Source organism: Anolis carolinensis, chromosome 3 (genome assembly GCF_035594765.1).
Source record: "Anolis carolinensis isolate JA03-04 chromosome 3, rAnoCar3.1.pri, whole genome shotgun sequence".
NCBI lineage: Eukaryota > Metazoa > Chordata > Lepidosauria > Squamata > Dactyloidae > Anolis > Anolis carolinensis.
This window is the reverse complement of record NC_085843.1, coordinates 283,657,276-283,679,318: the sequence shown is the minus strand read 5'-3', so window position 1 is coordinate 283,679,318 and position 22,043 is coordinate 283,657,276. Positions and strand designations below refer to the sequence as shown.

The following is a 22,043-nucleotide window of genomic DNA, read 5'->3' as shown; positions in this document are numbered from 1 at the left end:
ACATACCGCACAATTAAACAGGAAACAACACTTTCAAACCATGAATGATTTTTTAAAACTTTTGTTGCATTTTGTTATTAGTGGATTTAATTAATATGTTCTAGGAATCTCTAGGTCCTCCAATGACTTTATGGTTGACATCCACCTTAAAGAGCTGTGCTGGAGGACCTAGAGATTCCTAGAGAGATGTCCTCTCGGGTAAAAAAGAAAGTCTTGTTTTTTGTGTGCATTTTTTCCACTTATGAAGGGGTCCTACATCTCTAGCCCCCAAAGAATGTGGAAGGCTGACTTTTTTCAATTAACAAGTAAAAAAAATCCTTACTGAATGACTAGGTCCAGTAGAGTTGTCATCAGAATAATTCTCTATGTTTATAAAACTATACGGCACTTTATCACTGTTACTTATGTCCATGATATAGCACTTTATGAAACCTGTCCCCGCTGGTTCGCTTTTAATTACTCTGATTTTATCTGCTTGGATTTTAATGTATTGTTCATTATATTATTTTGTTTATTGTTGAAATGTTTTAAGTTTTTGTCAAATATGTTGTGTCGTTGTTGGGCTTGTCCCTGTTGCAAGCCACCCCGAGTCCCTTCGGAGAGATGGGGCAGGATATAAAAATAAAGTTTATTATTTATTATTTTACTGTTGGCTTCACTGGTTAGTTAGGATAAAGGGGAAAGAAAGGTTTTATGTCAACTTCAAAATCCATTGCAAGTTAAATTTTGCAAGGACTTTCTTGAGCTCAACAGCCAGTTTTCAGATACACTATGTCACAACTGTAATCCAGAAAACCATGTGCTCAAATCAATCAGTCTCAAAGCTGTCATAAGACTCCTTGTCTTTTCCTCTGCTCTTCTAATACTGTTTACTTAATACAGTTGTGAGCAGCTTTCCAAGGCCTTTGGGCAAATTTTCCTCCTGTCCCTTGGATATCTTTTTTAAAAATGAACATGCCATGCCTTGACCCCCATTTTCCCCATCTGACCCACCATGAGTCTGTGGCACTATTTGGGATCATGGGACTTCAGTTGCTGTTAGGTTCCGATCCAAAACTGAATAAAGAAACTGGGATTTTTCCTCCTCTAGTTCGAGCTAAACTTGCTTTCTTGGCGCCTTTTCTGTACCCAGGGGCTGAGGGAGCCGGCTCCGTTTTCCGATGAGCTTGAGGTGGATTATAGCAAGCCATACATCCGGGTGACGTTTGAGGAGGCGACAAAAGGGACACCACGTAAGTAAATTCTCAAAGGAGCCTATCTTATATTATGCTGTGTGTTGCACCCCTAGGCTGTGTAGGCACCTCAAAACCACAACGGAGCCCCAGGATATAAGTCAGCAAGCTTTTTATTGAAGACTCGCTGTGCCCTGCCACGCGTTGCTGTGGCCCATTGGAATTGCACTGAATAGCTCCGGTTTTGGGGATTTTTTAGGCCCTGTGGAGGTTCATGAAGTGATATTTTGTGGTTTCAACCTCGAGGCGTGGATGATGGATTGTGGTTTGAAATTTCGAGGTTGGGGGGTGTTTAGTTTTGTTGTTTTGCTCGATGCTAGGATTCCATCACTCTTTTATATATATAGATTATTATATGCAAGCAATAGCATATTCAAGTTTAGAGCCAATAAAATGGGTTTAAATCCACAAGAACAAAATACTTGATAAACTTCAAGCAAGGGTTTATAAAATCACTTAAAGAACATAGTCCAAACTGAATATCAAAGTAAGTCCCCCGAAAAATATCACTATTCGTCAAAACAAGAATTTCAAGGATTAATCCAAGGCATGAATCAAACTGGAAACACAGGAAAGTACACTGAAATGCAGGAACAAGACTCCAAATTTAGTCCAAGGTACAGAGTCCAAGCTGGAAGACACAACAAGGGTCCAGACTGGAACACAAGGCAAAGGTCTTGGCTGGAACTCAAATCCAAACTGAAAATCATCTGGAATTATAGGACATGCAAGGCTGGAACTTGAAACAAGATATAAGGCCGCAGAAATACGCACAAAGCATAGATCTTCCTGCTTGAATTAGCAAAGTTGCCACCTCTGGTTGTGTCAGAGAAAGCAAGGCTTCTTATGAGGGATTCAAGGTCCCATACCGTGAGAAGGTTGCTTATTATTTCGTTTCAAAAACAGATGCCTATTCCTCCTAATACACTCCTTTTCTTTTCTCAACTGAGTTATCACTCTTCTCTTGTCAAGCTCATTATCCCTCCCCACTTTATCAGTTCCTACATCCAAACTAGAATGTCCATCTGGCACCTGGAGATCAGACCTTGACTGCTGTGAGGAATGTGGTTCAAGCTGCCTGCTTGCAATCATCCTGTCTCTTGTTCCAGAATCCACTGGAACAAACTCTGGCTGCATCTCAGGCCCAAACCCAGAGTCCTCTGGTAAGGTAGGTGGGGAAACAAACTCTGTCTGCACCTCCAACAAGGCAGGTGCAGGGCCAATCACAGGCTGAATGGGGCCAACCTCAGGCTCACCTGACAGCTCAGATGGAGGCTGGGCTACAACACTGGATAGGTTTACATTTTTTCCTCCAAAAACTCCCCATCCCACTTCTACCAGATTCTCCATAGCTGACCATAGAAAATGCAAACTTTCCAGCTCCTCCATAATGTTGAGGGCACATGGGGCTCATAAGGACAGTTTGAGGCAGGTTGCCCAGTTTCTATGGAGAGCCAGGAAGAACAAAACATCCTTACAGTTTCCTGAATCCATTTACTGTTGGCCTAGTTGGTTAGTTATAGTACAGGTTGAGTATCCCTTCTGCAGAATATTTGGGACCAGAAGTGTTTTCGATTTTTGTTCAGTTGATGTAGAATCCCATCAAGAATCTGCAATCTTATTTTTCTGACTCATTATTTTTTATTTTGTAAAGAAACAATACATCGAAAGTGGTGGAACAATATATTGACAGGAAAGTGAGGGAGGTGAAAGGGTTCTGAAAATAGGTGAAGAGAGAAAACCGGAGAGGGGCGGGGGGGAGAAAGAAAAAAAAGAAAAGAAAAAAAATTAGAAAAAAAAATTGGTTGACTTCTCATCTTGACCTCGTAGTTTTCTTTTTCGTTGATTACATATTGGTATTTTCCCATTGTCTCTTTTTGCTTAAACCGTTTTATATTGTAGATAAATCTATCGTGAAGTCCACTCTTCTTTTTATCAAGAATTTTATGAAGTTTGTCCAGTCTGTTTTATTTTTACCCTCTCTTATTTTTTGTGTTAGCTTATCCATTTGTATCATGTCCAAGATTCTGCAACCTTATGAAGTTAACTGCCACATCTAAATTTCTTCAAATTTGACCAATCTTTCAATAATGCAGTGACAAACTTCAGCCCTCCAGGTGTTTTGGACTTCAGCTCCCACAATTCCTAACAGCCTACCAGCTGTTAGGTAGGCTGTGAGTTAAAGAATTCTGTGAGTTAAAGTCCAAAAAACCTGGAGAGAACCCTGAAGTTTGCCCATGCCTGTCATATCGCAATCAGAAATGGCAGGGCTTGCCAACTGAGTCACCTCCCCTTGACCCAGCCCCACCTTCACAACGGAAGCCGACAAATCCCCGTAATCTCTCTCCTAGTTGCTGCGAGGCCGTCAAGGGTGAGGCTAAACCCTTTCGCGATCAGGCATTGCTTTGTGCAGGAAAGAAAGAGGTGAAAGGAATCCAACAAGAGCAGATTTCCCCCATGACTGGGAGCAGTTAGCAAGTTTTCTTTGGAATCATAAAGCATTGACTGACTTGTTCTGGATCTTTGGGGCAGACATGGGCAAAGAATTGTGGGAGATGAAGTCCAAAACACCATGCCTGCTCTAAGGCAAAAATGGGCAGTTTGGGGGCATTATAGTTGGCCTCCAATCATCCCCAAACTGCCCAAAGAATTTCGCCAATTCTTTGTTATCCACATCCAAGGGATGTGGATAACTATTTCCCATGTTTTTCGGTCAATTTTTTGTTGGAAGAAATGCCTCTCTTTAGAAAGGACATGAAATGAAGTGAAATAAGAAATACAGTAGAGTCTCGCTTATCCAACCTTCACCTATCCAACGTTCTGGATTATCCAACTGTTTCTCTAGGCAGTAAGGACTGAACTTTTTATGAATTTAACTTCTAACCATGTCTTACTGTAAGTTCATTTTATGCAATTCTATCTTTTTTGTAGTCAATTTTTTAGTAGTAAATGTTTTTGTAGTCAATGTTTTCAATACATTGTGATGTTTTGGTGCTAAATTTGTAAATACAGTAATTACTACATAACATTACCGTGTATTTAACTGCTTTTTCTGTCGATTTGTTGTAAAGCATAATGTTTTGGTGCTTAATTTGTAAAATCATAATGTAATTTGATGTTTAATAGGCTTTTCCTTAATCCCTCCTTGTTATCCAACATTTTCACTTATCCAACGTTCTGCCGGCCTGTTTATGTAGGATAAGTGAGAGTCTACTGTACATGGCCTTCATGTTTACAAACATTACCCCAGTCCATATGGGGGGAAACGTAATGTGAGAGGGAACCGTCCTTGTTTACTTTTTCAAGAAGGCAATGTGAGAAGCCTTCACTGCCCTCTCGCTGGGCACAGTATGTCCTGCTCTTTTTGCAGAGAACCTGGTTCTCTTCCATGTTTGGGTTTTGGGAAGGTATTAAAGTTATCCTGAAACCAAAGTGTTTTGTATGCATCACTTGGATCCTTTCTATATGATCTTGTTATAGGGGGGGAAATTACAGGAAGGCCTCTATATCCTAAAAGGTTGCATTCCTAGCTAGATTGCAGTTACCTGAAACTCCAACCCAACACCATTCAATTAATTGATTTCCAGTCCCAGCATATCAATGGATTGTGCTGAAATCTTTTTTATTGAGGCAGGCTTTTAAAGAAGAAGGGGCTGCTGTGGTTTTTAGTTTTGGATATGTGTTTATGGTTGTTAACTGAATTGTTTTTAGTACTAATTATAGTTAATTCTGTTTTAATAGTTGTATATTTTAAATTGTATTGAAATGCTTTTAATGTAAACCACTTTGAGTCTCCTTTGTGGACAGAGAAAGTGCAATATAAATAAAGATAATAACAATAAGTTACCTAGAGATTCACGGAGTTGCATTAGAGTTTCTAGAGATTCCTAGAGAGATATTCTCTGTAGGCATCCTCCAACGCAATGTAGTGCTAAAATTTAGGGAAAGCATACCTTTGAATCATGCTGCAAGGGACTTTGCATGTTTCTAGAGAAAGCACTTTCCCCCAGTGAAATAATATATGTGTATTCTCTGGTTGTGTATAAACAGAAACTTGAAGAGCTTAGATAAAGAAAATTGGCTCTGTAACTAAAGGGCAATATATAGAATCTTGGACATTTTCTGAAATATGTGAATTTGCCAGACTCCAATCTCAGGATTCCCCAACCAGAATGGTCTCTGCCTATAATATCTGAATGAATCTAGAAATTATGACACAGAAATTGTCCAACATCTGGATATTTGAATGTGTTAGAGGGTCACGGAATAAACCTCTCTGGATGTTGTAAATTATTTTATTTACAGACTAGGTTTGAATGGCCATCTTTAAATGTCTGCAGAAGATGGAGCAAGTTTTCTTTCTACTGCTCTAGAGAGAACTCACATCATTTAAGTCAAATCCATCAAAACATTAAAAAGAACTTCCTGATAGTAAGAATCATTTTGACAGCAGAAAGAATTGCTATTTCAGTTTCCCTTATCTAAAATGCCTGGGACCAGAAGTGTTTTGGATTTGGGATTTTTATTGTTGTTATTATTTTGGAAAACCTGTATTTGCATCTCTGTACATGAGGTTGGGACCCAAGACTAAACATAAAATTAATAGACATTTCATATTTACCTGAAGGTGATTTTATACGATGGTTTAAATGATTTTGTGCATAAAGCAAAGTTTGTGTGCACTGAATTATCAGAAAGCAAAGGTGTCATTATTTCAGCCTTCCATGTGGACAAGTTTCGGATTTTGGAGTATTTCAGTTTCCAAACGGGGTGCTTAACCTGTATTCAGAAAATTGTGTTTTCCCCTTCTTTGGAGGATTTGTCTCAGAGGTTAGGTCACCATGTATTAGGAGTGCTTTAACTGTATCCCTTCATGCTTGGGAATGAACGAAGATCTGCTCCTAGGATTCTGTGACTTGTGTGTTTTGATTTTCCTTTTTAGCAGACAGGCCCGTCAGGGTTTATGCAGATGGCATTTTTGACCTTTTCCATTCCGGACACGCCCGGGCCCTGATGCAGGCGAAAAACCTCTTCCCAAACACGTACCTCATTGTGGGAGGTAGGTAGAGTTCACTACAACATTTAAAACATTTTCCTTGTTTTAGGAGTTGGCTGTGGTGACTATGCCTGGGGGCTGCAATGGGCTGGATGGGGCACTGTGGGATTCCCTCTTCTCTTGGCCCCAAAATAGTCAAAGGTTTGGAAGGGAACTGGGTCTGTTTAGCTTGGAGAAGAGAAGGCTCAGAGAAGGGGACATGAGAGCCATGTCTGAATATTTGAAAAGATGTCCCATTGAAGAGGGAGCGAACTTATTCTTCTACTGATCTAGAGAGTAGGACACAATGGAGCAATAGACAAAGAGACTCCACCTAAACATTAGGAAGAACTTCTTGATGGTAAGAGCTGTTTGGCAATGGAATATGCTGTTGTTTGGGAGTCTGGTGAAGTCTCCTTCTCTGGAGATTTTAAAGCAGAGGTAGATGGTCTTCTGTCAGAAGTTCTTTGATTGTGTCTTCATACATGGGAGAAGGTTTGGTCTAGATGACATTTGGGGTCTCTTCCAACTCTACAATTCCACCTTTAAGGCACCAAGCTGTCAATATAAGATTTGTGCAAGGTGAGTAAATGTCATTTGTGCTGTGCCTGGGATTGCAACCTGATTGCATCATCTGAAATGTATGGATGTTGAAAGAGTTAATCATTAATGAACTGTGATGATTCTGTGAGTGTCTGGAAGGAGGGAGGATCCAGATGTAAGAGTGAGTTCCTTCCTCTTGCATCAGCGACCAGTTATCAGCCATCAGTCATCAGTTGTTAGTTGTCTGTCTGCGTGGTCTTCATCGTCTGCCTTGTCTGTCTGTGCTGTATTTGCTGCTCTACTCAGTAAAACTGTGTGCCTTGATTTTACTGACATCTCCCAGTGTTCGTTCTTCTACGCTCCAGAGTTTCCAAGCACCAAAAGCTTCTTCACAATGCTGACACAAGCAATAGACCAAAACAAGGCCCAAAGCTTTCCAAAACTTTGGGCTTCGTTAATTCAGTCCAAATGTGGCATACATAGTTTTTAAAAACTTTGTAAACCTTTAAAATCTGTTTTAAACTTGTGAAGTTTAATAGGGTTTTAGTTTTTTTTTTAATGTGTTGTTGTAATGTTTTTGTACTCCACACTGAGATATTTCATACAGCGCAGGAAATAAATATTTTAAGAAATAAAATGAATAAATATACACTTGTTTGTGCTTCCATGCCTACAGTCTGCAGCGACGAACTGACGCACAACTTCAAGGGCTTCACGGTGATGAACGAAGCTGAGCGCTACGACGCCGTGCAGCACTGCCGCTACGTGGACGAGGTGGTGAGGAACGCGCCCTGGACACTCTCGCCGGAGTTCCTGGCCGAGCATAGGGTAAAGTGGCCCTTCTTCCCAGTGGCATCTCATGCTGGGATGCCCATCAGTTGGAGGACCAACAAGGGCCAACATTGGTGTCATTGGGCCATTGAGTCAGTTCTTATTAAACCCCTTGAGGACTAATTGATTCCAAAAAACTTGGCTTCCAAACCTTTAATCATTTTGGTTACCTTGCTCTTGTCACATTCCAGTTCATCCATCTTCTTCTTAAATATTAGTGCCCAAAATTGAAGAAAGGGTTATTCCATGTGACATTATACTTTCTGAACCTTAATATGTTATTTACCCGTATATACTCGAGTATAAGCCGAGGCACCTAATTTTACCACAAAAACTGGGAAAACTTAATTGACTCGAGTATAAGATGAGGGTGGGAAATGCAGCAGCTACGGGTCATATTCAAAAATGAAAATAGATATTAATAAAATTGCATTATTTGAGGCATCAGTAGGTTAAATGTTTTTGAATATTTATATAAAACTGTAATTTAAGATAATAATAAGACTTTAATAAGGTAAGACGGTCCAACTCTGAATACTTATATACTCAAGTATAAGCCGACCTGAGTAGAAGGACCCTCACTCGAGTATAAGCTGAGGGGAGCTTTTTCAGCCCTTAAAAAGGGCTAAAAAACTAGGCTTACACTCGAGTATATACAGTAATTTGTTTTCAGTGGGGCAGATTGCATCAGGCACTCTCAGAGAAAGAAGTAGACCCACAGACCCCACTACTGTGCTTATAATAACTATATTGATTACACAGACAAAGGGGAAACAGGGTATATGTGACATTCACGCAATCCATTCATTCAACATGCATTCTCACCATCTCTCTCCATTAAGTTGATCACGCTGTTGGGAGAAAGGAGGTGGGTGGACAGGCTGCATTCCTCACAGATCTGCACAATTTCCAGGAGCAATGTTTGCTGTTGTTATTTCTTGATTGTTCAACAACTTGTTGTTCAGCCAAGACTTGCTGACACTCCATCAGTCCCAGACAGATGTTGTTTTTCTTCCTTAACGTAAGGAGCCGTTGTTTCTGACTTCCTTAACTTAAAAAATTATTTTATCTGACGATGTTGTACCCCAGCGCTGGGAGTTGAAGTCCAAAACACCTGCAGGGCCAAAGTTTGCCCATGTCTGGTCTAGACGTTATATTCCTACTAAGATTGCCGTAAACTGTTGTAACTGTAAACTTTGACAAATTATTTTTCTTATCCTTGCTCCCAACTTCACAAACACTGAATGATTCTGGACTCGAATGAAGGTAGGACTCTCAACTCTAACCTTCTCTTTTTTTGTTCTTCTCAATTTCTTTTTTCTTTTTGCTAAACCTGCAGATCGACTTTGTTGCCCACGACGACATACCTTATTCCTCTGCCGGCAGCGACGACGTCTATAAACATATAAAAGAAGCAGGTGAGTTTGTGGCTGCAAGATAGGTAGAACCCCATTCTAACTCAACAGAACAAAGTGTAGCCTTCCAGTTGTTGCTGTATTATAGCTCCCATCATCTCTAGCCATGATGTCTAGTAATGTTGAATCCAGGAATTGTAGTTCGGCATCTGCAGAGCTACATAACACGGCATGTGTTGTGACTCAGCCACAGCATAGCCAGAGTGAGGATGAAGAAGGGGATTCTGGGTTTCAGATACAAGAGCTAGATGAGGGGATGCAGGATGAATTTCAGGAGGATGGCATGGGAATCATACAGGCTGATTCAGAGGCTCGAGGCTCAAGAACTGCAGCTTGAGCGGAATGAACTGTTGACCCCACAGACCATAGATAACAGCCAGCATGACATTCCCATGGGAATTAATGAGCAGGAGATGTCTCAAGCCCAAACTCCAGTTCAGGTGCTAGATAATGAAGACCTTGAATTATCTAGGGTGGACCGGCTGTTATGGAAAGGAGTTCACCCTCGTAGGAGTGTGAGATTGGCGGGTAAGTGAGAGGCCTCCACAGGAAAGAGAAATGCCTTTCTAGGGTGCTTTTAAAAGTGTATGTTGGGCAATAGATTTTTGTCAAAGCAAATTCTCGCTTCATCTGTGTGGATGTTTCTGCTTCATGCCTAGAGAAGATTTCTGTTCCTGGATCTTGGAAACCTTGTGCCTTTGTTCTTTGGGATCTATCATTTACTGTTTTGGCTAATGGACTTGTGGATTATTATGGCTTATGAACTATTCTGAGGTGCGACAGCATGGGCATTGAGTTTGACATATATGTGCCCTAAACTACAGCTGAACAGTCACTCAGTGTTTTCTCTGTGTCCGTCCGCAGGCATGTTTGCACCGACCCAGAGAACGGAAGGGATTTCCACATCCGACATTATCACCCGCATTGTCCGGGACTATGATGTTTACGCTCGGCGGAACCTGCAGAGGGGCTACACGGCCAAGGAGCTCAACGTCAGCTTCATCAACGTGAGTCCAAAGCAGCCATGGGCAAACTTCAGCCCTCCAGGTGTTTTGGACTTTAATTCCCACAATTCCTAATAGCCGGTAGGCTGTTAGGAATTGTGGGAGTTGAAGTCCAAAACACCTGGAGGCCTGAAGTTTGCCCATGCCTGGTCCAAAGGGATAGAAGCTAAAGACATATAACCCTGTTACCCTGGAATATCCATATGCGCCTTTCATGAAACCGAACTGTTACAGTTCACTATAAATGTTTTTAATATTATTGTTATTAGAAGCTGCCTTGAGTGCGTCTGTAGCAGTTAAAGTGGGATCAAACTGCGGCAATCCTATAGTGCCGATGTGCCCTTAGTGCACCAAAGCTTTGGCTACTAATTCCATTCGCTCGGTTTCTAAGGTGCTACAAGATCTTTCTGCATGTGGATATTCTGTGTTTGATGTTGTGATTACAAATTATACTGTGCCATCTATCTATACACATAATATAATAATAAAAATAAATCAGGCAATAATAATAATAATAAATGCGGCAAAAATAAATGCAATAATAAAAATAAATTGAGCAAAAATACATATAATAATAAATATAAATTGAGCAATGTAATGTAAAATAATAAATTGAGCATAAAAAAGCCCTATGAGGAGTGGCTTAAAGAGCTGGACATGTTTAGCCTTCAGAAGAGAAAGCTGAGAGGAGACATGATAGCTATGTATAACCCTGTCTGCCTTTGTGAAAAAGCTAAAGACATGGCTATTTCAATGTGTGTTTGATTAATTCACCAACATGATAGACCCTTTCACCGAGACATTACTTCTTAGCACTTTAATTCCTTCCTACCTTATCTTATCCCATATTATCCCAGTTGACTCTCTGACATTTGTTTATGCACTTTATTAAAGCTGTGGATATTGTGTTTTATATTCCCGACCCCTTTTATCTCCAGTGGTTAATGCTGTATTATTACTCATTTGTTCTAATTTTACGTGTTTTATTGTATTGTTAAAATGTTTAAATTGTTTATTTTATTTGATTTATGTTATTATTGTTTTGTTTTGATATTCATTGTAATTGCTTTATTCTGTTTTGTTTTGGGCATCGCCCCATGTTAGCCGCCCCGAGTTCCTTCAGGGAGATGGTGGTGGGATAGAAAAATAAAGTATTATTATTATTATTATCATTATCATTATCATTATTATTATTGGGGGCCCTGATGGCACAGTGTGTTAAAGTGCTGAGCTGCTGAACTTGTGGACCAAAAGGTCCCAGGTGCAAATCCCGGGAGCGGAATGAGTGCTTGCTGTTAGCCCCAGCTCCTGCCAGCCTAGCAGTTCGAAAACATGCAAATGTGAGTAGATCAATAGGTACTGCTCCAGCGGGAAGGTAATGGCGCTCCATGCAGTCATGCCAGTGGCCACATGACCTTGGAGGTGTCTATGGACAACGCCGGCTCTTTGGCTTAGAAATGGAGATGAGCACCAACCCCCAGAGTCAGACATGACTGGACTTAACATCAGGGGAATTATTATTATTATTATTATTATTATTATTATTATTATTATTATTATATGTGAGAGGAAGTCATAGGCAGGAGGGAGCAAGCTTGTTTTCTGATGCCCTGGAGACTAGGATGCAGAATAATGGGTTCAAACAACAGAAAAGGAGATACCACCTGAACATTAGGAAGAACTTCCTCACTGTGCGAGCTGTTCAGCAGTGGAACTCTCTGCTCAGGAGTGTGGTGGAGTGTCGGGGGTGCTTTGAATGCAGATTTCCTGCTTCTTGGCAGAATGGGGTTGGACTGGATGGCCCACGAGGTCTCTTCCAACTCTAGGATTCTCTGATTCTATATGGCCTGATTATAATACAGCAAAAAATAAACCCTTTGCAGGAGAAGAAGTACCATTTGCAGGAGCGCGTGGACAAGGTGAAGAAGAGGGTGAAGGACGTGGAAGAAAAGTCCAAGGAGTTTGTCCAGAAGGTGGAGGAGAAAAGCATCGACCTCATTCAGAAATGGGAAGAGAAATCCCGCGAGTTCATCGGAAACTTCCTGGAGATGTTTGGTCCAGAAGGAGCCCTGGTAAGGAGGAGGCAGGAGGAGGAAAGGGGCGGCTTGTAGAGGTGTGCGAAGCGGCTGAAATCTGATTAGTAATTTGTTTTGGAGATTTGGGTGGGCCCCGCTTCGAGCAAAAAATACATATACAGTCGAGTCTCACTTATCCAAGACTTGCTTATCCAATGTTCTGAATTATCCAACGCATTTTTGTAGTCAATGTTTTCAATACATCGTGATATTTTGGTGCTAAATTCGTAAATACAATAATTACAACATAACATTACTGTGCATTGAACTACTTTTTCTGTCAAATTTGGTGCTAAATTTGTAAAATCATAACCTAATTTGATGTTTAATAGGCTTTTCCTTAATCCCTCCTTATTATCCAACATATTCACTTATCCAACATTCTGCCGGCCCGTTTATGTTGGATAAGTGAGACTCTACTGTAACAAAATGAACTGGGTAAAGTGCTGTGAATGAAAATTGTAAACAAGGTAGACAATTAGGTGCTGTTGTCAATAGGAGAGCAACTTGGGGTGGGGTGGACCCTGCGACTATAATAAACTGATAGGGCAAGATAAAGCCAACAGATGAGGAATTTAACGTAGATACAGGTCTATCATGGAGATGGGGAGTTCATTCTCCAAAAGCCTGTTGGAAGAGCCAAGTTTTTAGCGATGCTTATGTTATTAGCGAGGATAATGATTTCCTCAGGGAACCCCGGTGGCGAAGTGTGTTAGAGCACTGAGCTGACCAAAAGGTACCAGGTTCATATCCCAGGAGGAGAATGAGCGCCCGCTGTTAGCCCCAGCTCCTGCCAACCTAGCAGTTCGAAAGCATGCAAATGTGAGTAGATCAATAGGTACCGCTCTGGCGGGAAGGTAACGGCACTCCATGCAGTCATGCCTATGGCCACATGACCTTGGAGGTGTCTACGGACAACGCTGGCTCTTTGGCTTAGAAATGGAGATGAGCACCAACCCCCAGAGTCGGCCACAACTGGACTTAACGTCAGAGGAAACCTTTACTTTTACTAATGATTTCCTCTTATTTCTTCCTTCCGTGTCTTGCCCGCCCCACAGAAGCACATGCTGAAAGAGGGCAAGGGCCGGATGCTGCAGGCGATCAGCCCCAAGCAGAGCCCCAGCAGCAGCCCCACGCACGACCGCTCGCCCTCCCCGTCCTTCCGCTGGCCCTTCACCGCCCGGACGCCCCCCTCCTCCCCGACCGGCCTCTCCAGGAACAAATCGGCGGTCGCCTACGACATCAGCGAAGACGAGGAGGACTAAGGACCCGTCTCAGAACGAAGGGGGAGCTTCTCTTTCCTCAAAAGGCTTCATGGGACGAGTCCCGCCTCGCGAAAGGGGCCACCAGGAAACCCGTGCCAAGCGAGAGGTTGGGCCTGACCCGGAGGTCTGTCTGCCCACCCGCCCGGGCGGCCCCTTCCTCCCATCCTCAGGGCTCCACTACCAAGGGAGCACACTGTCCTACACTGCAACCCAGTCTTCGTTCCCTGCTTCCATTTTATTGGTTATTTCTTCCTCTCTCTCTCTCTCTTTGTTGGAGCAGCGGCTGATATTTTTGCATCATTTTAATCCTTCGTAAACCATTGGGGTTCAAGTTGAGGGGCTTATTTGGCAAAGCAGCAGGGCAGAGGGACCAACTTCTGGGCATACACCCCTTTATGACCCACCCGTTGGTCCTTGCATTGCAACTTTGCAAGCTTTCTCCAGCCAACTAGGCCTTCTAGCCTGTGTGAAGTTGGGGCAATACAAGAAATTTTTGTTTTCTCTCTTACAAAAGTAAATGCATCATTTTAAACTTTCCAAAGCTGGTGGCATTCAAGCTGAGGGCCTTGTTTGGTCAACCAGCTGAGCAGAGGGAGCAATCCATTATCTGTCTCTCCCTTTGACCCATCAGTCAACCCATGTTTTGTAACTCTGCAAACTCTTCTGCCAACTAGGCCTTCCAACTTGTGTGAAAGCTGAGGCAATGCAAGAATTTAGGCTTCATTATAACGTAAAATAATCCAGTAGTTTGGGACTGTGGCATTCTACAAAGCTCTGAGGAAGCAGGGATGCTCACTTGGTGTCCTCGTGTCGCTTGTCTCAAGGGGAGGGAGAAGTGGTAGCAATCAAATGTCCAACCCAGCAGAGCTCCTGAGTGATGCCTTTTCCTCCATCTGACAAAAGAAGCAGCTTTTGTTCATTCATTTCCCAAACACAGGCCAAGGGGAGCATTGTTTAAGCCACATATGAGGGTGAGTACTATGAAGGAAGGTTGCCCACCTGTATTAGATGTAGCCCACTCCTAGGGTGGTGCTCATGTTTTCAGCTCGGGGAAAAATTAAGTTCCTTCCTGTAGAAGTAGGCTCTCCAACATGGTGGTAGACTACCCATATCTCCCAATTTGGTGGCCCTTCAAAGGGGTTAGATGATAACATCTCCAACATGATGGCCCTCCAAAGGGATTAGAGGGCCACATCTGCAACTTAATGGCCTACCAAAGGGGTTAGGTGACCACATCTGCAACTTGGTGCCCTTCTTACAGTGGTAGGTGATCACATCTTCAACTTGGTGGCCCTCCAAAGGGGTTAGGTGACCACATCACCAACTTGGTGGCCCTCTAAAAGGATTATATTACCCATGTCTCCAACTTCATGACCTTCCAGAAGGGTTAGGTGACTACATCTTCAACTTGGCCCTCCAAAGGGGTTAGGTGACCACATCTCCAACTTGGTGGCCCTCCAAAAGAATTATATTACCCACGTCTCTAACTTCGTGACCTTCCAGAGCAGTTAGGTGACCACGTCTCCAACTGAATGGCCCTCCAAAAGGTTTAAATTGCCCACATCTCCAACTTGTTGGCCTTCCAGAGGTGTTAGATGCCACATCTTCAACTTGGTGGCCCTCCAAAGGGGTTAGATAACCACATCTTCAAATTGGTGGCCCTCCAAAGTGGTTAGGTGAGCACATCTCAAACTTGGTGGCCGTCCAAAAGGTTTAGATAACCCACATCTCCAACTTGGTGGCCCTCCAAAGAGGTTAGGCTACCACATCTCCAATCTGTGTCCTTCTAGTTGCTGGCTGGGGGATTCTGGACATGGTAATCCAACCCCTTTGGAGGCCACCAAGTTGGAGAAGGAGGATCCATACTCAAATGTCTTCATTTTGTTTTGGCAACAGAATGGTACAGACTTCGAGGCTCCTTCAAAGCAATCTCTTCAGTGTTTTTGTGTGTTTTACTTCTGGCCAAAGCTCCATGTCTACCAACTTTTGGATGGACTCTCTCCAGCCTCTTTCAGAACTGTCTGTGCTGAATGTTTCATCTCTGAATTGCATTCTCCCATCTTTGTGGGTCTTCTGTCTTCTTCCGCTGCCCTCCCGTCTTATGGGGCAATGAGAGGAAACTCCGTCTCAAAATGTGTCGCCAAGTAGGGCAAATCCATGTGGGGATGATCCATGGTCGAATCTTGGTCTTAGGAGAACGTTCCCTCACCTTTTAGGTCCATCCTGCGTTAGATGCAAAGAATCCAGGGCTTTGGAGCTAGGTGCAAAGAAACCAGAACTTTTTGGACTACATCTCCCAGAGTCCCCTTAGCCAGGGCCCATGCTGGCTGGGGGATTGTGGGAGTCCCGTTCAGAAAGTACCTTTTTCCAGGCGTTGGGCTTAGCAGCGCACAAAACGAACTTCTCCTCTTTGGAGAACTGCCCGCTCTACTGGCACCGCCTCTGTTCCCGTTAACTGTTGTTATTAATTGTGTAATAAACGTTGGGATTTAACTGTCTTTTCTGTCCATGAGTGGGATTTTCCCCCAACTCCAGCTTCTAATCTCTCCTTGTTTGGTTTTGTGTGACTTGAGCATATTTTCAGAGATTTGTCATCACTCACATTGTTCCAGAACTTGGAACATTTTTTGGGTTACAGCTCTTAAAATGTGTCTGCCAGAACCCTGAAAAGAAGGCAATTTTAATTTCCAATTAGCCTATACAGCAGGCATGGGCAAACTTTGGCCCTCCGGGTGTTTTGGACTTCAACTCCCACAATTCCTAACAGCCGATAGGCAGTTAGGAATTGTGGGAGTTGAAGTCCAAAACACCCGGAGGGCCAAAGTTTGCCCATGCCTGCTATAAGGTCTTTAAACTGAGTTGCTTTGAGTTGCAATTGAGCAATGTGACTGACAGTTCTGTATTTAAATAAATCCCTGCACATTGAAAACTGGGCTTTCTTTGTGTAAAGATTTTTGTAGGAAGCGGAATGGATTTCAGTACGTTTTGTCCCAGTTAGACATTATTGTTTAGGTTGTACACTTCTGATTTAATCTGAAGTAAGATATTTCAACAGAAAAATCAAACAAATATTTAAAAAATAACCTGGGAGTTGTGTTTTCCAGGCTGTCTGGCCCTGCTCTAGAAGCATTCTCTCCTGATGTTGTTTCACCCACATCTGTGGCAGGGATCCTCAGAGGTTGTGAGGTTTGTTGGAAACTAGGCAAGTGGGGTTTATATATCTGTGGAATAATGCCCAGGATGAACTCTTGTCTGTTGGAGGCAAGTGGGAATGTTGCAATTGGCCACCTTGTTTAGCATTAATAGTAATAATAATAACAAATTTATTTTATACCCTGCCTCCATCTCCCCGAAGGGACCCGGGGCGGCTTACACGGGGTCAAGCCCAGGCAGTTACAGACACTATAAAAGACACAACAATGTAAAAAAAAAATGGCCTTGCAGCTTCAAAGCCTGGCTGCTTCCTGCCTGAGGGAATCCTTTGTTGGGAGGTGTTAGAAGATTGTTTCTTCTCTGGAATTCCCCTGTTTTCTGAATGTTGTTCTTTCACCCACCTAGACATTCAACAGATATATAAACCCCACTTGCCTAGATTCCAACAGACCTCACAACCTCTGAGGATGCCTGCCATAGATGTGGGTGAAACATCAGGAGAGAATGCTTCTGGAACATGGCCATACAGCCCGGAAAACTCACAGCAACCCAGTGATTCCGGCCATGAAAGCCTTCAACAACACATTGAACCTAGGAATTGTTACTTCTTTTTTCTTAACCCGCATCTCTATTCATTCTGGGTTATCTTGATTTGTGGAAACAAAAAGCAGTTATTTAACTCCTTGGGTCTTGTATTGGGAGAAAAGCGTGAGATAAATAAAATTTCAAAAAATCTCCTTGGTCTCAAACAGGAAGAAAGGCAGGATATAAAATAGATAGAACTCTCCAGACATGCATTTGATTATGTTACTCAGAGATGAGCACCGGAGCACTTGCAAATTTTGGGATTTTCAGGAGCAGTTTGTGGAGGCAGACGGGCAAATCTCCCATATTCATGGGAAATTATATTACGACCGGCAGAGCAAATCTGTCCCCTTTATTATACCACCTCAAATGAGGGACTTTACACTTTGTGTTAACCAACCGGAGAAGCTTTTTTGTAGAATCATCTTATTGCGGAGTCAGTGACTCCTCTGTCTCAGAGGAGTCTCATAATTTGGCTCTGCTCTGCTTCCTGCAAATGCCTTGGAGACAGCCAAGGAGGAACTCTGAATAGGCATCAATTCCGCTCCAAAATGAAAAGTTTGGGTCACCACAATTCTTGCTATTTTGCTGCAACGCCTTCTGCAATATGAAGGCTCAGCTTAGCTGTGTGACGAAAATGCTCAACCTTTACCTGGCACCGCTGCACACGCAATTTAATGTCCCTTAGGGCCACGACACCTTTCTATAGTAATGCTTCCTATACTTGAAATATGACAGTAACTTCCAGGTATTTATTATTTATTTATTTATTACATGCATTTATACCCGAGGGGACTCAGAGCGGCTTACATTCTGCCACGAGGGCCAGCAACAAATATACTATAAAACAAAACAATTAAAACATGATAAAAAGTATACAAAAATTAAAACGCAGGTAAAGGTCTTCAGGAAGTAAATTGCAAGTAAAAGTTTCTAAAGTGCAAGTGAAGTTACTCAGACAAGTATGTATTGCATATGGTAATAATTGCCAGAACTTATGAAAATTACTTAACTCTCAGAATCTAGACAGTCAGCATGGCTATTTTTAAGCTCCATGAACGACATGCGTGTACTATCAACATGTGACAGTGTGCTTTCAGGACTTATGCATGTCAGTCTTGGCATGCATGAAGCGCATCCTCGTAGCTCTTGCAAAATGTTTTGGCCCATGAATGGAAGTTTCTGGATACTCGGACTTATCATCAGGTGCAAAATCGATCCTTGCAGCACCGCATCGGAATAACAGATTCTCAATTTCCCTTTTCTTCATAATATTGTACCTTCAATATGGTTTCTTCAGTTGAGAGGGCAAATGGGTGAAGCATGGCCCGTGAAAGTTGTGAGTCTCTCCAGAAGGAGAATTTCACAATTTCCCTCTCTCCCACTTCTTGAGTCACAAGAAATCACTTTTGCCCCCAGGGATGGTGACTTCACGTGTCCAGTTGAAATCTATGTCCTAAATCCCATTTTTAGCCTGAACCAAAGTAAACTTATTTCATCAGTGAGATGTTGATTCAGTAATTAGAAACATCTAATGCTAATGGAAATTGATGAACATTGCCTTTGACACTTGTTTGTCTAATACAGGTATGGGCAAACTTTGGCCCTCCAGGTGTTTTGGACTGCAACTCCCACAATTCCTAACAGCCTACCGGCTGTTAGGAATTGTGGGAGTTGCAGTCCAAAACACCTGGAGGGCCAAAGTTTGCCCATGTCTAGTCTAATACATTCCTATAGAAAGCAGAGAATGTATCTGTGGGAGAAATTGTTTTCTTGAACTCTGATTGAAGCAACCATTAAGCACTTAAGTCTTTCCAGCCAGTGTTTTTATGTCTTTTTTTTCTTCTTCGTTGGAAGCATCATGTTTACAGTCATGAAAGATCTAAGAGTTGTCCAAGGCTTTCATGGCTGGAATCACAGGGTTGTTGTGTGTTTTCCGGGCTGTATGGCCATGTTCCAGAAGTGTTCTCTCCTGACGTTTCACCCACATCTATGGTAGGCATCCTCAGATATACCTCACAACCTCTGAGGATGCCTGCCATAGATGTGGGCGAAACATCAGGGGAGCTTTCCGGGCTTTGTGTTTTCCGGGCTGTATGGCTCGTGGTTGTGAGGTATATTGGAAAAAAATAAACAAAGAAGGTTGCCCACTTGCCTAGTTTCCAACAGACCTCATAACATTCTGAGGATGCCTGCCATAGATGTGGGCGAAATGTCAGGACAGAACACTTTTGGAACATGGCCATACAGCCCGGAAAACACACAACAATCCTCCGATCCAAGGGTTGTTGAGAACTGCAATTTCAATGCTGGAGATTTCAGATGCATCTACACTGCAGGATAAATGCCGCGTCACAACACTTTAAAGGCTGTGGCTCACTGCTACGGAAGGATTTGAGTTGTAGTTTGAGATGTGTCTTCTGTAAAGTCGAGCCAAGTGGTGTTGAACTGCATTCATTCTCCAGTGTAGATAATACCCTTTCAGTTACCGAAACTGTTGCTCCAGATTTCTTAGAACAAGGTCTTCTGGATGGCTCAGCCTAGATTTTTGAATAGTGCATCTGTAAGCTATCACATTGCAAAGGATTTCTCTACAGACATGCCAAGATAATATAGGGCATCTGGCACAAGCCCTATAGATTGCCCCAATGGAGCCACGATGCTGGTGAAGACAAATTGCTCTTCTGGCTGTGCTTCTGTTTGGATCAGTGTTACATAACTCTCGTTTCCTGGATTCTGTTTTCGTCTCTGTGTTGGTTGTTTCATTTTTTTCTTTCGGCTTCTAGGTTTAGTCAAATAAATGTCATTTTACCCAAAATATTGTAGGGTGTTTTTCTTCTGTGTTGTTCAATCTCTAGGTTTTTTTTCTTTTCTTTTTTGCTGTGCTTTCAAGACACAATCCAAGTGTCTTTGCCCAATGGAGGAAAGTGAAAGGGAAGTGGCATTTTTGGAACCAAGAAATGTTATCAAATGCTTTCTCTGCATCCAAAAACAACGCTCCTTGCTGTTCTTTATGCCACTGTATATGTTCTATAGCATTTAGTACAAATTAAAGATAATATAAGGATAGTACTAAATGCATCAAGCATTTTATATACTTTAGGAAATCTATTGCACTCCTCATGGGTATCCGGATGCACACTGGGAATGTCCCAAAGCACATCAATGTCCTTCTCTACATCAGGGTGGCAGTGCATCAGTCACCCCATTTACTATCACTGTGCAGTGGCCAACCATAACCTGTAATAACATTCCTAGTTGAATGTGGATGTTGTAAAAATTACTCAGTTCTCACATAATTGAGCCCATTTTTAAAGACATAAATCCCATGCTGAATTCCAGCCATACCTCTTCAGGGAATATCTTTGCTTCTGTCAGGGAATTGGCAACCCCGACTGATTGATGAGCCAGGTCCCACCTCTGCTCACCCGTCAGACCACTTTGCAAACTGCAAAAGTGGCACCGACCAAGAACGACAACTTTGTTGATTTATATCTGCTGATCCCCACAGCATTGAAGCTTTATTTACACTAATATATTTATACAGTGCTAATTAACCAAAACTGTCAGGACACATCTTGCATTCGCAAGATCAAACACGGATTCTCCGTTTCTCTCAAGAGTCGGTTCTCTGTACACACAAGCACCTCCTCTGCATTTCACAGCCTGTGATGTATCTTCCTATCACATAGCACAAACGGAAGTCTTTGTCATTTGCCCTTCCAGCAATCAATCAAGGCTCGGTGCAATTAACCTCTTGATTGCTGGAATGCTTGCCGGAACGAATGCACACATTTCCACTACAACAACAGATTCAACATTTCACTTCATATCACAAAAACACTAACAGCTTCTGCCTAGGGTGCATCTGCACTGTCGAATTAATGCAGTTCAGCACCACTTTAAATGCCGTGGTTCGATGTTATGAATCACAAGAGTTGTAATTTGGTGAAGCACTAGTACTCTCTGATAGAGAAAGCTAAAGACTTCGTAAAACAACAGCTCCTGTGATTCCATAGCATTGAAACATAGCAATTAAAGCAGTGTCAAACAGCATTATTTCGACAGTGTGGATTTTTAAATTATTATTATTTACAGCATTTATATTTTGTCCTTTTCGCCTCAAAGGGGACTCAGGGTGGATCGCAGAACATACATATGCGGCAAACATTCAGTGCCGTTTATACACCGACAGACAACTGTACATAGATAGAGGTATATATAGGCTTTTCCTATCTTCGGCATCTTGGTGGCTTATGCTCGGATCCGGCTTGTCGCTCCATCTCCCTGCCGAAGAGCTTTGTTTGTAAACGTCTTCACTGATCAAATCGCCAGCATTTTTCTGGCATTTCCTTATAGGTGCCTTTAAAATACCTCTCCACTTTTAAGCAGTACCTATTTATCTACTCACATATTGCTTTCAAACTGCTAGGTAGGTGGAAACTGGGCTAAAGGCCAGGAGCTCACCCTGACCCGGGCTTTGAACTGTCAACCTTTTGATTGACAAGATTTACTGCAATTGGTGGTCTAACCTGCTGTGCGAAAGCCCGACCCACTATTACTTACTAGGCTTGCTCAAATAATTCGATTTTCCCGTTACCCGTTATTAATTCGTTATTTTCGTTTGTTTTGAAGCAATATAGAACCTTGGTTGTCCACACGTCTGGATATCGCGGTTTCGAATCGCGAGAGGCCGTTTTTTCTTATTTCTTCGTTTTTTTCGTTAAGAAAAAAAAGCTTTTGCAAATCACCCAAACTCCTTTCCTTTTGCCCCTCAGCCAATGGGAGGCTCAGCCAATGGGAGGGGGCGAGGGGGAAGGAGGCCGAGGAGGAGGAGGAGGAGGAAGACGGAGGGGGGAAATGGCCACCGCCGCCGCCTCGCCTCAGCTCAGGCCTGGAGAGACC

General features: G+C 42.5%; 1 protein-coding gene across 4 annotated transcripts in view; it reads left to right on the top strand.

The window, feature by feature from the left end:
- pcyt1a (phosphate cytidylyltransferase 1A, choline) overlaps window positions 1-15,898 on the top strand; it is a 51,364-nt gene extending 35,466 nt beyond the window's left edge. For 3 of the 4 annotated variants that reach the window (XM_062976914.1, XM_062976916.1, XM_062976917.1), the window contains exons 3-9: window positions 1,133-1,232; window positions 6,175-6,291; window positions 7,487-7,638; window positions 8,981-9,059; window positions 9,921-10,063; window positions 11,944-12,132; window positions 13,194-15,898. In XM_062976914.1, coding sequence (XP_062832984.1) covers window positions 1,133-1,232; window positions 6,175-6,291; window positions 7,487-7,638; window positions 8,981-9,059; window positions 9,921-10,063; window positions 11,944-12,132; window positions 13,194-13,400 — 987 coding nt within the window. In that variant the 3' untranslated portion in view covers window positions 13,401-15,898. The remainder of the gene's footprint in view (window positions 1-1,132; window positions 1,233-6,174; window positions 6,292-7,486; window positions 7,639-8,980; window positions 9,060-9,920; window positions 10,064-11,943; window positions 12,133-13,193) is intronic. The other variant, XM_062976915.1, reaches the window with a different exon arrangement.
- The last annotated feature ends 6,145 nt before the right edge of the window (window positions 15,899-22,043 follow it).